The sequence below is a fragment of the Leucopleurus acutus genome, assembly GCF_964270905.1.
Source record: "Leucopleurus acutus genome assembly, chromosome: 7".
Classification (NCBI taxonomy): domain Eukaryota; kingdom Metazoa; phylum Chordata; class Mammalia; order Artiodactyla; family Delphinidae; genus Leucopleurus; species Leucopleurus acutus.
In genome coordinates this window covers 51,534,735-51,550,181 of record NC_139150.1, presented here as the reverse complement: position 1 = coordinate 51,550,181, position 15,447 = coordinate 51,534,735, and the positions used below count along the sequence as shown (strand labels likewise).

The window sequence follows — 15,447 nt, the reverse complement described above, 5'->3', positions numbered from 1 at the left end:
CATGTACATTTATTTTTTTATTCATGTTAATATAGATCTTGGCATGTATATATGAGAAACTTGCCCAAAATCCACTGGAAAATTGTGTGCATGCAAAGAAAATACTTCAAAGTTCCATTAATAATGTTCTTTAAGTGGAAAAAAAAACCATTCGTCCTTCCAGACGTAACAAAAGCAGTGACAACTAGCATCTGTATCAGGCTTTACTGTTTATAAAGTGATGTCACGTCTCACTTGATCCTCAGAAACCATCTAGGCACTAAGATAGGGATTATTAGTGGGGGTTTTTTTCAGTTGAGATAACCTGGAAAAAAATTTATACCTGCCAAACTATGAAAGAGTGAAATGCTGTTTAAAATATTTTGTAATTTGCAACATCAGATGAGTTTTCTTAAGGGGACTGCATGGCTTTCTTTGATAATCTTAAAGATAATCTAGGCCTACCTTCCTAACAACTGTGTAATCATTCTTCCAGGTCAATTTATAAGGCACACGGGCATTAGACTGGAATGCTGACAACTCTGGTCCTAGAACCCTGATGCCGAGAGGGGCCGTAAGTGAGGAAAGTTACCATAGAGGCCAGCGGCTATCTGGTCGTCTGTCAGGTTCACTGGAGACAGCGTGCTTTCCTGAGTGGGGAAGGTATCCTGGCTGCTGATGGGCTTCCCTTCTGTGGTCCCCACCTCTTGCTCATGCCGGGATGTCTGGGAGTTTAATGGCCCGCCTGACTGAAGACTTCCACACTTACAGGTGTATTCCAAATTACTGCCTGTCAGGAAGGAGAAGGTTGTAGAAGTGTGTGATGCTAGGACCAAATAAAATGGGCTAAATGGTATAAAAAATTATTGCAACTCATCCTTTTCTCAAGTGCTTTTCTGATGTTTTCTTTTTGCATAATTGGCATTAATAGCCAAGCCATCCAAAATCAAACCCCCAAGGCCTTCTTGACCGTGATCCCTTCCCTTTATGACCACATCTGGATCGGTCCAACTCCACAGTGCCTCTCTTCTCTCTGTTCTGGTGCTACCACCTAACTTTGGCCTGGGCCACCAGTGTAGCATCCTGACTGTCCCCTTTCCTTCACATTTCCCCCTCTCCCGCACTGCTGCAGAGTAGAACTCCCACTCAGCTCAAATCCCATCCTAACTCCAGCTAAAACGAAACCTAAAAAGCTCCCCACCACTCAGGAAACGTAGTCCATACTATTTAGCCAGATTCTACACCATCTGCCACTCGGCACCAACTTACCGCTCCAAGTTTATTTCCCACTATACCTGTGGTCCTTTCTGGGGTGCGAACTGCACCCCAGTAGATGGAACTCCTCCCAGTGTAGAAAGTGGGGTCTCTTACTCTCCTAAGAGCACACCTGCCTTAGCTTATTTTCTTCTACCTGGTGATGTTCCTTCCCCACCCTCCCTCACATGGCCAACCTTCCCATCGCTTCCTCTTCCGAGCCTTCCCTCATCTCCCTACCGGAAATTAACTCTCCTTTCTCTGAACTCTCATGGCCCATCTTTCAGACTCTCTTATAAGATCTATAATACAATGTAGTAGTTGATTCGCGTGATTGTCTTAGACTCCCTTCTTGTCTGTAAATATTTTGAGGGTGCCACATGGTTCTAATCAACTTTGTTTCTCTCACCACATCTTCTAGGTTGCTTTTACATATGTTAGGTACTTAATATTTGTTTACTGGACTTCCCTGGTGGCACAGAGGTTAAGAATCCACCTGCCAGTGCAAGGGACACGGGTTCGATCCCTGGTCCGGGAAGATTCCACATGCTGCAGAGCAACTAAGACTGTGCACCACAACTACGGAGCCTGCGTTCTAGAGCCCGCGAGCCACAATGACTCAGCCTGCGTGCCGCAACTACTGAAGCCCGCATGCCTAGAGGCCGTGCTCCTCAACAAGAGAAGCCACCGCAATGAGAAGCCCACACCGCAACAAAGAGTAGCCCCCGCTTGCCACAACTAGAGAAAGTTCCTGCGTGGCAACAAAGACCCAACGCAGCCAAAAATAAACAAATAAAAAATAAATAAATTTCTAAAAAAAAAAAAATTAAACTATATTTTAAAAAATATTTGTTTACTGGTGAAGCAGAAAAATTGGATTATTATTACGTAATTTACACACACACACACACACAGTATATCACAGAATTTTTAGTGTGGCTGACATTTCCTAATTCTGCAAATGGTACTTTGTCCACTCGCAATGCTCCCTCCTCTAGCGCCGGAGGCACGGGGTGCTCCCTGGTGATTCCTTCACAAATCCACCTCCCTCCTCAGCACACACAGACAGCACTAACTGTAGTCCTCCAAATAATACTCAGTTGCCCCCACGACCTGATGTGTCCCCCTAACAGCAAATAAGAAATGTCTCAAGTTCCTTTGTCTTACTTGAAGTAAACAAAGCAGGGCATTTGTCTTCATTCCTCCTTTTCCAACTTCATTCATCATTACTTTGAAATTACTGCAGTAACCTCCAAAGACTCTCAGTATGTTAATCCTCAAGTACCAGAATACTTCCTAGAGAAACACTCACTAACCACTTCTCCATTCAAGGACCAACAATGATTTTTAAAATGCAAATACATAAATAGTTTTTATTGTTATTGAAACCTTAAACAGCCACAAAAGTAGACAACAGTATAATAAACCCCTCTGTCCCCAGCACTAGTTTCAATAATGATCAGCTATCTGGGCTCATCGACACCTCCTCCAACCACTCAAACTGGATTCCTCTGAAGCACAAGCTGAAGACCCTACCACTTTCATTCATAAATATTTTAGTATATATTCCTAACACAGTTCTCAAAAAGTAAGTATAAAGCTAAAACTATCAAATCTAAAAAAAGAGAATTTAAAATGATCACATATCTGGTCAGTATTCACATTTCTCCAATGATCTCTTAAAATTTTTTTTATAGAGTGCTTGAATCAGAACCTCAGTCCTATATTTCCACTGGCTGCTATGGTTTTTAAGTCTTTTAATCCATAGGTTCTCTTTCCTTCTAAACACAGCTTTAAAAAATATTTTTAAATTGAGGTATAATTTATATACAGTAAAATGCACAGAATTTCAGTGTAGAGTTTGATGAATTTTCGGAAATGTACATGCCTGTGTTAGCACCTCCCTAATTCAGAAATAGAACGTTTCTAAGAACCCAGTAAATCCACACTTCCCACCTGCTGCCCTTTTCCAGATAATTTTCCCACTGGAGGCAAATACTCCTCCAGATCTTAGTTTTATAAACTAGGGCTTTTTAAAGCTTCTCCAATCAAGGTCCACCCTCTCAAGCAGGCATCTGAGGATCCTTCACAGTGAACATGGACAGCTTCTTCTTTCCTGGGGTAGTTTAACTGCTCAACAACTCCTACCCTCTACTCATTCAGAGTGGTCTGCTGACTTAATGACTCCCTCCTCTGTGCCCTTCCTTACTAGACTGTCCTACCAGCCTAGAATTTCAGCTTTCTTTACCAGCAGAATTCTACCCATACTCTTTTCAAGGCTTTGGCACCATTTCTATTTCCTCTAGTCCTCCTATGATACCATTCCACAAAGACCTTTTCCCCTCACTGTTCTGCAGCACTTACTGTCCAGACCAGAATATACCCTGCCCTCCGTTTCCTTGGTCTCACAAGTGTTCGCTCTGTGAGAATGGAAGTCCCTGAGTCCCTCCACGCTACGTTCATACCTGGGGTCCTCTTCAGTGCTCTGAACAGTGCTGGACAATGGAAAGCCTTAAATAAATGCCTGTGTAATTCAATGGAAAGTCACAGGGATTCTGTTAAGTCTAACTAGCAAGGCAAAGAACAACGCTAAGCGTTAAACTAGTTCTCATTAGCTGGATCAGAGGAAATTTGTCACCTTTATTGCCAGAAAATGTTTTTTAGATGGTGTTGAAACTCTGGCTCTCTTGAGTGACCCAGAAACAATTGTCTGAACTTGATAAAGACCCATTGTGGCTAGCGGGCACACATAAGATGACACACGCACCAGCCTAAGACTGACAAATGACTGCTGTGTTTCAGTAAAACACAGGAAGAGTGCAGCCAAGAAAGCCAAAAATAAAGTGGCCAACAAAATTCAATGGTCTCAACCCTGGCTGCCCTTTAGAGTCACCTGAGCTGGGGGCAAAGCTTTTAAAAATACAGATACAATGAAATATCTGCAGGTGGGCCCAAGTATGAGCAGTTTTTAAAAGCTCTGCAAACGATTCTAATGTACAGCTAGGATTGAGAACCAGTGAATTAAATTAACCAATCAAAAATTTGCTGAAAACAGTGTAAAACTTGACTGCCAAAAACAAGAGTTTAGACTTCCCTCCGGTTTCACTCCATCAACTTGGACCATGTGAATTATTAGGAATTATTGTTGGTTTAGTTAGCAGCCCTGGACCACTAATGGTAGAAGTCCATGAGCAACAGTAAATGCTATGCAAACAATAAGGGTAAAACAACAGGAATAATCACCAAACACCTTCCTAAGTCTGGTACTATGGCCTAGCTGCTCAAAATTCCCCCCAGGGCGCAAGTTTCGAAGGCACCACTGGGGAGTTAGTGAACAGGGAGTGGGCAACTGTGTGGTCTTCGGTCGTTAACTCAAACTTATAATGGCCATAAATGCCAATAAAGCATGAGCTTCATTTTATGACTTGACCAGATTAGTGATAACTAAAAGACAGCAAACGACAGAAATCTCAGTGTTCTGGAAAATAAAAGCATCCTTGAAGTATTAATTCTAATTCTAAAGTACGCTTAGCATTTAATACATGGATAACTATACTACTAGCTAAGGCAAACTGTAATGAAAAATAAGTAACTCAAAAGGAAAACTTTTTTTACGTTTTTGACTTTAGAAAAGTTAAAGCAAAGTACCTGATATTTTTTTAAAAATCAATGAAAACTAGAGATGGAGAAGTTTTTAAAGAGATCACCTTCTCCAGTTTCCTCTGTGATATTTATCCACCTGGAATGGGTATTAGTTGTTGGTATATAGAAATCTGTTTCTAAATCTGTTAGAAAATTGATATTTAAAATATATTTAAATGGATCTTAAAAGTTGCCCTGCTCACATACTGCAATTCTTCTGGCACGCTGACTCATATTTTTATTTATAATGCCAAGTGCCTTCTAAAAGCACAATTATGAACAGTGCCGCCAACTAATTGACCATGTTATTGTGCCAAATTTTCATTTAAACATTCTGATTTGACTTTTAAAGAACATCTAGCTTACTTGTCAAAAAGGTAGGACTGAAATTTCTGAGTCATAATGGAGGCCGTTCAATGATTTAGGCATTTTCCCGAAGTGTAATTAAGAATTCAAAGAGGTCTAAAATAACACTTCTAGTTTTTCCATAAGGAAAAGGGCTTGAGCACAAATTCACCCTTTTCAGCCCACATGTTGGTTTGGGGAATAGACAACAGAGATTATTAATGAAGTATCACCTTCTTTATTTGGTACACATTACCTGTAAGGGGAAAGTATGTAGCTTTGATGGAGGAGAAAGGACAATCCCTTTCTGTTTGCAGGCTCATCGCTCAGAACTCTGCCTGAATACCAACGCGTGTGGCCACCAACATAAAGCCACTAAATGATAAGAGCCGCAGTGTAATAATTTCTAGGGCCACTTTAATATTTTCCTGAGAACATACCAGAGAGCTCTCATGAACGTATCTAAAAGTGGGTACTTAGAAATTAAAATGCTGAGTGGATTAAGAATCAGATTCTCCCTCACCACAACGCCACCCACATTTAATTACACACCAACCCAAGACCTGACCCAGAAAACCCACGCTGACAGGCTGCATTAACTGTTGGGTTAAACAAGATGTGCTCTGTGTTCCTCCAGATGCAGCTAACGTCGTCGTCCTCTCCACACTAAACTCATCTCTTCCCTAAACCTCAGAGAGCTTAACCGCAGCTGAATTCTTCAAGCACTTTTATTTTCACATTATTTGGTGGCTAACATATACCCCTCATAGGTTATCATTCATATTTCTGGTATATGTGTCTTGGCTTCCCAACTGGATTGCAAGTTCCAGGCTCTGACCACTTTCTCTCTCTCTCTCTGCTTTAGTACCACACTTTGCATATAGTTGACACTGAATGCATAGCTATCAATTGACCTGAATAGAGATGGGAACAGAGCAGACTTTAAACATCTTTACTGAGATACAAACGCCTCGCTGATTGGAGGAAGAACAAACAGTTGTAACCATCACCCAATACCAACAATTCTTTCATCGTTTATGACTGGACATCCAGGAACTTAAAGCCACTTCTGTTCTTAAAAAACACCAATCTCCATGCGTTAGCCAGAAATGAACGATATACTTTACAGATTCATTCAGAGTAGAAGTGTCAAAGTAAACATGCATCTTTTTCCAGAGTGCATACATTTCACTAATACCCATTTAAAACGATAAGGCATCAGTTTAAAAGAAGAAGATTTTCAAACAAGTGTCAACTGAAGGGCTCACAAAGGTGGTAGATTTTAAATCTTTGTAAAAGATTTTCCTCAGGGCTGAAGTGCTTTTAACCAAGGTCTGTAACAGATGTCCTAGATCTGTAATTTCAGTCTCTGAGGGTCAACTATCCCTTCTGAGAATCTGATAAAAATCATGCATTTTCGGGGCCTCCCTGGTGGCGCAGTGGTTGAGGGTCCGCCTGCAGATGCAGGGGACGCGGGTTCGTGCCCCAGTCCGGGAGGATCCCACATGCCGCGGAGCGGCTGGGCCCGTGAGCCGTGGCCGCTGAGCCTGCGCGTCTGGAGCCTGTGCTCCGCAGCGGGAGAGGCCATGACAGTGAGAGGCCCGCAAACCGCAAAAAAAAAAAAAAGTTTAAAATAAAAAATCATACACTTTCTTCACAAAAATTCCAAACACAAAACTATTTATGAAGCTATGGAGCCCAGATTAATAAGACTCCCTTTAAGGCTGTTTATTCCAACAGCATTTCCCTGAAATAGGGCTCAAGTGTGCCTATTGAGTGGCTGGTGGTAGCAGTGGGTTGCAGCAGAAAACTCATGAATTTGGGGGGAAAAAGTTCTTCAGATGAATCTGACGGGCAGCCTGGTGAAGAGCTACTTTTACAGAATAATTCTGCTGAAAGGGCCCAAGCAAGAAAAATCTAATCCTACCCTCTCGTGACACAGGAGGACACGGCAGCCCAAACGCCCCTGAAGTGTTATTGCAAGTTCTTGGGCAGCCAGAACCAGATGTCAGCCCTCTGACCTCCTGGTCAATGGACTTTCACATCATGCTACCACACACCGCAGGAACAGGAACCACACATCCAGAAACATTTGGTTTGGATTATTCAATGCTTGTAGCATTTACTAAAAGAAAATTGTGATTTTAAAGAAAGGTGCTGGGACAAGTAAATGGTATATGATTTGAAGTAAGAAAACTAACTAGAAATGGTATTTTGTAATGACTTAATTTTCCCTGCTTTTGCTTTGGCTCAGATCTCTGTCTACAAAATTGCTTTCACAGTTATGGGAATGACTTCAAGTTCATACATTTTTTTAGCAAGCCCAAGATAACTAAGAGTGCAAATATGGAAGCTGATTTAAAAAGCAGTTCTTTTATTCCGGTATGAGAGATGAATTTTCTATAAATCATGTGACAGGCAGTTAAGTTCCACTGTTTTAGATAGTTCTGTTTGTTATTTGCTCAGAGACAGTTACATATTTTTCAAGTATTTGTAACTGCAAGTCATTTGTCTAGAATTTTCTCTCTCCTTGTCCTCTCTCCAGAGGGAAAAAGGAAAAGGAAAAAAAAAAGTAACCCACTCCTCAAACCAAAACAACCCAACTGATTTACAGAAAGAATAAACATTTTTTTCCCTGAGGTTTCTGAAAAACTTATTTCCTCTTAACCTTTTAATTCCATGAAAGAAAATATTAAATACATGAAACTCATACTACTAGTAATTAAAAGTACTTTACAGATCATCTTTGATTACCACCAAATTCCAGCTGCATCAAAACTGTGACATTGTCTCTTAAATCCTGAAAAAATGTTTGTGATGTTTCACGTGAAAAATGACATAGGAGAATATGTACGATTCAAATGCTGTCAAAACAGAATGTGTCTAAAATACAGACCTGCACACTTGTACACACCAAACACACAAGGGGTTACCCCATGAGAGCATGTGGGAGGCTCTCAGTATTTTATGCTCTTCTGAACTGTTAATGTGTTATGAGCACATACTCCAGTTATAACTTCAAGAAATTGAATAGGAGTGTTAGGCATTATTATTTTGCTGATAAAAATAATGCTCTTTTGCATACTAAAAAGCAATACCCTCAAATCTTCAACCCTAGGAAAACTGAAGAGAATTCTCTGGGTTTGGTACTAATATACACCTAATTTAATTTTAGGCTTCATTTTGAGCTTTGACATAGATTCTGAAAGAATCTGAATTGAAAATTTATTCTACTCATTTTGTGTTTTCCCATTGTTATCGATATACTTCCTTAGCTTGATAAAATTGTTAGCTGGGGAGGTGTAACCATTGGGGGGTGGGGGAAGGCGATGGCCAGCCAGAATTACGAAGACAATAATTTGCATTAAACACAAAAGACTATTTGTAGCGCATTTGTTTGGCAGTTTGTTCTAGATCTACATTTCCATTTCTGGAAGTACAGAAAACAGTTAACAATGAGAGCCAGCATTTATCCTCTGTGGTGCAGACTATCCCAAATGCTTTACTCACACTGACACACTAAATCTTCATTTCAACCCTGTAGGGGAACAAAGACAACCTGTCCTAGTGCCGAGAAGGAACTCGAACCCAGAATACCTGGCTTTGGAGCCCAAACTTAAATTCTTTAAACTAAAGTACTAGGTTCACATAAGTGATCATTTATATGCTCTTTTTGGCGATGTCAAACTCAAACTTCTTATCATTTGATTTGGGGAAGAAAGTTTGAGATGACTACCTTTCTATACTCCATTTTCCTTTTGGTACAGAAAGGTATTCTAGTGTATCTGTGGGGAGGAAGGTGATCTCTGCATCTTACTCTTCCGCCATCTTCCCCAAGGTCAAGAAATGTATTCTAGACTGTATGTGAGCAATATTCTGTAGTGTTCGGTGTGAACAATAAGCTGGAGTACATTTGACACACCTTCACTCTTCACAGCCTGCAGACGTTGAGATCTCTACTACACTGAACTGCTTTCATTTCCAGCCCATACAACACACACGAGATAACAAAAATGTAATTCTCTGGATTGAGTTCCTAACCTAATTCCTTCATTAGAACTTTAAAGCAAAATACAAATGTGATGGGAATTACAGAAATAATTTAAAGTTGTTCTTGCATGCTCTGAGAGGGAGCTGCCACTATGATCAAGTAAGTTCTCTGAAGAATATTTATACTTTTGTTCACAAATGTTGTAGGTCTCCTGCATTTTAGCTGATTAATCAGGTGTTCATGTGTAGGGTCAGATCGAAATAGTGATGTCTGGAATGTCAGTGTGACTGGAAATAGACCAAAAAACACTGTAACACAGCCAGACAAAACCTCCTCCCTGGGTCTTGATGCTCTGGGTGCCAGGCAGATTACCCCAACGATTCACCTGAATATTTCTGGCAGGAATGTGAAATAGAAACCCCAGTTTCGGGAGGAGGGAGGAAGGCTGGCAGGAAAATGCTCTTACAACGGATGATGCACTGTACCATGTGTGTCTGGAGGTATTTAAGAGTTTCATTTTGACTTCAACATCTGACATCATGATTTTTAAAAAGAAGTAGAAACAGACATATTATTAGTTACTTAAGACCTTGCTTCGGTTCAAACATCATTTTAATCTCTTGACTCTAAAATGACTCCCTGTAAATTTATTAGACTCCTTTAACTCCAAAAGGCAAAAATATGTCATACATCAGCTGTCACTGTCATGTTCAGTTTTCTTCCACAATAAGCTATCTGGTCCACAGCACAGCTACTAAAAACTAATTCAGGTTTGGAAGTGAAACCTCAGAAGATATAAAAATAATCTATTTCAGTCTATTTTAACCATTGCTCTTTTGGTTATAGAGGGAAACAAAGAATTTGAACTCTTTGTTTATTAAGTTACATTTAAGTCTCTACTGCACGTTTCCACATAAAATTAAATTTAATGCACACTACACCAATCATGTGAAGCACTTTAATTCATTTTTTGTGTAGCACCGGGCCAGAGTAGAGTGTGTTTCTTTAGTACTTCCCAAACCTCAGCTACACTTTGGCACATCAACAAAAGAAACCACACTGGACGTGCTAGCAGCACCCCCCCCAGGACGACAAAGGCCACCCTGTGCTCACTGGGGGTCAGTGATGAACACACTGACAACCATACAGGATGGATGCCCTTTGACTGCCCATTTCACAAGGAAGTATAAAGAAGGATGACTTTCCTTCCCCAGGTCATACTGCTTTGTGACAGCTCGAGAGCCAGGAATGGAACCCAGTGGTAGGATGATAATATGTACAATTAGAACCACATGCAGCTGACAACAGGGGAACTTATTTTAGTGAGGCTCACAGGGAAATAGCATGTCACCAAATCTTCCAGGGTAATTTCTCCATTATTAGCTTCAATTCAAAGAAGAGCCAGGGCCTTCCCTGGTGGCGCGGTAGTTAAGAATCCACCTGTCAATGCAGGGGACACGGATTCGAGCTGTGGTCCGGGAAGACCCCACATGCCGCGAAGCAACTAGGCCCATGCGCCACAACTACTGAGCCTGCGCTCTAGAACCTGTGAGACACAACTACTGAAGCCCACGTGCCACAACTACCGAAGCCCGCACACCTAGAGCCCATGCTGTGCAACAAGAGAAGCCACCGCAACGAGAAGCCCACGCACTGCAACGAAGAGCAGCCCCCGCTCACCGCAACTAGAGAGCGCCCACGCACAGCAAAGAAGACCCAATGCACCCAAAAATAAATAAATAAATTTATTAAAAGAAAAAAGAAAAGCCGGGGTGAGCAGGAATCCCAATGAATAAGGGAAAGTATGAGAAAGACAAAAATGTAAGCACCTAACAAAATGAACAGTGGGAAAGGCCTCCCTTGTCTCAGGGTTCTGGCTCAGGGGCTCCTTGTCAGAGAGGCCTTCCTGGACCACGCCATCTCCAACTGCCCTCACCTCTCCGCCACCACTCACTGTTCCTCTAAGTGGAGTTCCTTCCTTCATAGCACGTACCACCTCCTGACATGTTTAGGTATATTGTTTATTGCCTGTGCCCCCAACTGGAAATGTAAGCACCATGAAAACAAGAGCCTATACCTATGTTTGAAACAAAGCAGGTATGTAATCATTATTCGTTGAACTGATACATGAATTAATGGAATCTCTGTCCCCTCATAAAAAGTTTTAATTAAAAACACTTCATACCAGTAGTTTTTCATTGATCATACACTGGTAATTGCGGATACAAACAGGGCAGGACTTTTTTCAGGCCATCCTGTATAAAATGAGCAAGTACCTAACGGAAAGACATCTAGCAAACCAGCAGCCCCCCAAGACAGCCCCTAAGCCAGCCAACACTAGTATGCTTTTCTTCTTCTAGCCTTAATGAAACCATCAGATAATGAGAATCAGCAGAGCTGCTTATGGATTTAGATTCTTGGTTTTCATTCTACCCATTACCATTCTGAAGCTTTCTCCATGATTCCAAAAAATAGCTCCGCCAGGCAAAAAAAAAAAAATCCCTACCTCCTGGATTTCCACTGTCCCCCATCCTCTCTCACTCCCAGAACCCTCAGGAGCACCACCTACCTGTGACCTTACCCAGGCTGGTTTTCAGGAAGTCAGGCCTCAGCTCTTCAGCACTTGCGGACTTCACGACAGAGTTGATTGACGATAAGGCGTTGATGAGCTGGGAGTTGAGGGAGCCAATCTGTGAGTGAGGTTCCCCAAAAGCTTCTGCCAGTTCACTGTAGTTCTCAGCCAGCAGCGCCTGCTGCTCTGCCAGCAGCTTCTGGACACGCTCAATGTAGTGATCCAAGCCTGTCACCATTCTGGACGGAGCCTGGGGCTGGGGGCTCTCCACGAACTCTCCTACGGGCTCGTCCCCAACCCCTACACTCCTCCGGCTGCCGTTCGGCCCCACTGTCAACTGTGGAGGGCCACAAGCTATGGTCCTCATTTTCAGACCAACCAGACAGTTGTCGTTAATACTGATGTGCCCCACGCCTGACTCTTTGGTCTTCACAGAGGATGGCCTGTCGAACCCAGAGGCACCGGAGAGCACCGTTCCAACTCCGACGGACCGCATCTTAGCGGAGCTGACGTCCTTGACGCGGCCTTCTCCGACCGCCACAGTCCGCATCTCCACAGTCCGGGTGCTGGTGTGCTTGTCCATGGTGCTGAGGGAAGTGTTGGTGCAGGACTCTGTGAGGGTAGCTGTCTCGGTGTTGGTGAACTGGGACACCTGTTCTAGAACCGTGCTGCTGTGCTGGCTCGTGGTTCGAGGCACTGCCATGACAGCAGCTTCCACCTGGCTGACGGCCTCCGTGTTCACACTCCGGGAGATGCACTCCCTTGGGGAGCAGACGATCACATCGACAGAGCAATCTCCGCAGCCGATGGAGCGGACTTCTTTGAGATTCAGGTTGGTCTTGAGGAGTGTCAGGTCGCTCACAGACTCCTCCGTGTTGCTGCCTGTTTCACAGACGCTGATGTCCACACCCACGCTCTTGTCACACGTCCCCACAGACCGCCCAGTACATCGGTCGTGCATTTCCACCCTTTCCTTAACAATCCACCAATTCATGGGCAGCTCAGGCCCCACCATTTTATTCTCACGATCGGGCTGGCAGGAGATGCCTACGCTATTTGTCTGCACACAGGTCCCGACACAGGTGTCAACCACGTCCACGTGACTGCCAGCTATTTGGTCTCTTGTGGGTATCACTGCCTCCACCACCTTGCTGAAAACAAGCGGCTGGGCCATCATAGCTTTGTCAACTTTTTTTCTCGAGCCAGCAGCTTGCAGCTCTTGCTTGAGCTTAGTCATCTCCCGGTCATGGGTGGTTTCTTTAAGCTGTACTTCCAGGCGATAGATCTTTTCCTTTAAGGCTTCTATGGTCTGCTGTTGCAGCTCAATTTCTTTGTCAGCTTCGGTAGTCACTCCAAGCATGGCTTCTGTCACACTGACCCCAGAATTCTTCGTCGCGGTGACCGTGCCTACAGCAACATCCTTACAGGACCTGGCGCCCCTGTGGTGCACGACAATGCTGTCCATGTTCTCATCAGCACCCACAGCCACAGACTGGCACTCTCGACGCCGACACTGCCCGTTCTCCCTGAGCTCTGAGGAGGCCTCACAGCTGCTGTCCTGGATCTTCTGCTCCAGGGCCTGCATGTTTGCTGTGAGCTGCCGGAATTCCTTTATCCTCTGGGTGCTCTGCTCCGCCCCCTCCATTTCTCCCTCCTCATAGTCAATGTATAATTCCCCGCCACTTCTCTGGGTCCTGGAGAGGTGTTCCAGCTGGGATGCATTCCCAGCACTGTAGGACCTCTTTCTCACACCACAGACATCGTTCTGGGATGCAGCTCTGTGGTCTTTCAACTGTGAAGCCAACTGCCTTTTCTCCTCTTGCAAGACAGAGATCTTCACCTGGAGCACAGGGATGGTTCGCACCTGCTCTTCTAGCTCTTTCAGGCGTTTCAGGGCAATGGCCATCTGCTCACGGATGTGCTGCAGGTGCATGGGGCTCACGTTGGTCACTGGAGTGGAGATCCCTGAGCTCAGAGGGCTGTGGCGGATGGAACTCCCCATGGAAGAGGTGGTGGCAGCAGCTGGGGCATAGCCACCATAATCCCCGTTGCCTTGGTATCCATTCTGATGCTGCTGCATGGCGTGATTGTGGTTTCCAGAACCCATAAATGAGGAGAGGGAGCTCGTGGAGTCCACGCCTCCAAAACTGGCCAGCCTGGGCCTTCGGAACTCACCAGGTGCCACCTGCATGGTGACTCTCTCCTGTTCGAGTCTTCTCCGGGTCTCCATCAGTGTCTTGGTGACATGAAGGTTGTGCTTTGGGAGTTGCGGGGATGGTGGTGGCAGCTGTCGGCTTTCTGGGATGGTAAGAAAAGTGGGTGAGGTCTCCAGAGGGGCAGGTGGCCTTGGGACTGGAGCTGATGTAACTTCACTTTGGGCTAACTGCTTGTTGCCATCACTGCTGGAGGATGAGAGGGACTCGGTGGAAGTCCACACACCTTGATGGCCAGGTGCGGCCCTGGTTTCTGGGCGTGGCACAGATGGCTTCCGCCTCTTCTGGATGTTCACTTTCTTGATGGTGTTTCCTTTCTGTATGTCATCTACGTATTTGAGGAAATCTAAGTCTAGTTGATAACCATAGGGGGTCTCCACAAAATAAGGACCTTTTTGTCCCCTGTCATGATCTCCATTCAGAACATCATCTGCTTTTCCTAAGAGAGAAAGAAGAGAATATTATAACGCCATGTAATACTCATAATGGTAAAAACTAACATGTGTCGTATATTGCAGTGTGGTAAACTAGTATGATTTAAGAGTTGACAAATCTATGCTCTAACCCTGAATCTACAGCTTATCAACTGGGTGAGAGAGTTAACAAACTTCTCAGAACTTCAGTTTCCCCCTGAGTAAAAATGCAAACAAGTATTTAAATCATAAGGTTGTTAAAAGAATGTAATGAGAAAATGATTTTTAAGAGCCAGGCACACAGTAAGTCCTTACTAAATACTTGATTTTTTTAAAAAAGAATGCATTAAAAAGACTGGAAAGCACTTTCAAGTTGATCATTTCTTTTGCCGTCTACAGTCCCTTTGAAGTATAGACAGCAGTCGTTATGACGCCTACTTTATAAAGTGTACTCTGAGGCACAAAAAAGTGAGAAGTCTTAAAGTAACAGATCAAGTCAGTTCAGATCCAGGAAGCCTGGACCTGAGTTCTCCCACCTACTGCTCTTTTGCAGACCATACAGCCTTTCTAACTGGTGGCCAGCGTACCCCGGTGGCTGACCACCCCCACAAGGTCCCAATTTGCCTTGACACCTTCCTTGCAGAGAAAGCGGGGACACAGGGGACACTGAGTGATTAACTCCAGCAGCATGGGGGCAAGAACAGTTGGAGGACAGACTTCACTTCACCTATGTTGTGTGTCTTCCCATTTAAAAACAAAACCAAACCCCAAACGTGTTTTCCTCTTTGACTTCTTTTGGACAAAACATTCACTATTCCAAGAATACCTTGTTTTGCATTTGTGATGGATCCAAACAGATTCAAAGGAGAATGAAAATAAGGGCAAAACTATACTCCAAACACTGGATCGTGTGGCATTTGATAAATGCTACTTCTGGCTAAACCATTTAGAAAAGGAAACAGGAATCTTTCAAGGCACAGACCTTGCTGCTGACCTGAGCTATGCATTTCAAACTGAAAACCAAGGCCATTTTTGTTT

General features: G+C 43.6%; 1 protein-coding gene across 7 annotated transcripts in view; it reads right to left on the bottom strand.

Annotated features, from left to right (window-relative positions):
* Positions 1–15,447, bottom strand: part of KANK1 (KN motif and ankyrin repeat domains 1) — a 192,484-nt gene that overhangs the window by 13,670 nt on the left and 163,367 nt on the right. For 6 of the 7 annotated variants that reach the window (XM_082843040.1, XM_082843041.1, XM_082843037.1 and 3 more), the window contains 2 exons: positions 11,781–14,435; positions 572–769 (listed from right to left, as the gene is read on the bottom strand). In XM_082843040.1, the coding sequence (XP_082699166.1) occupies positions 572–769; positions 11,781–14,435 (2,853 nt within the window). The remainder of the gene's footprint in view (positions 1–571; positions 770–11,780; positions 14,436–15,447) is intronic. The other variant, XM_082843039.1, reaches the window with a different exon arrangement.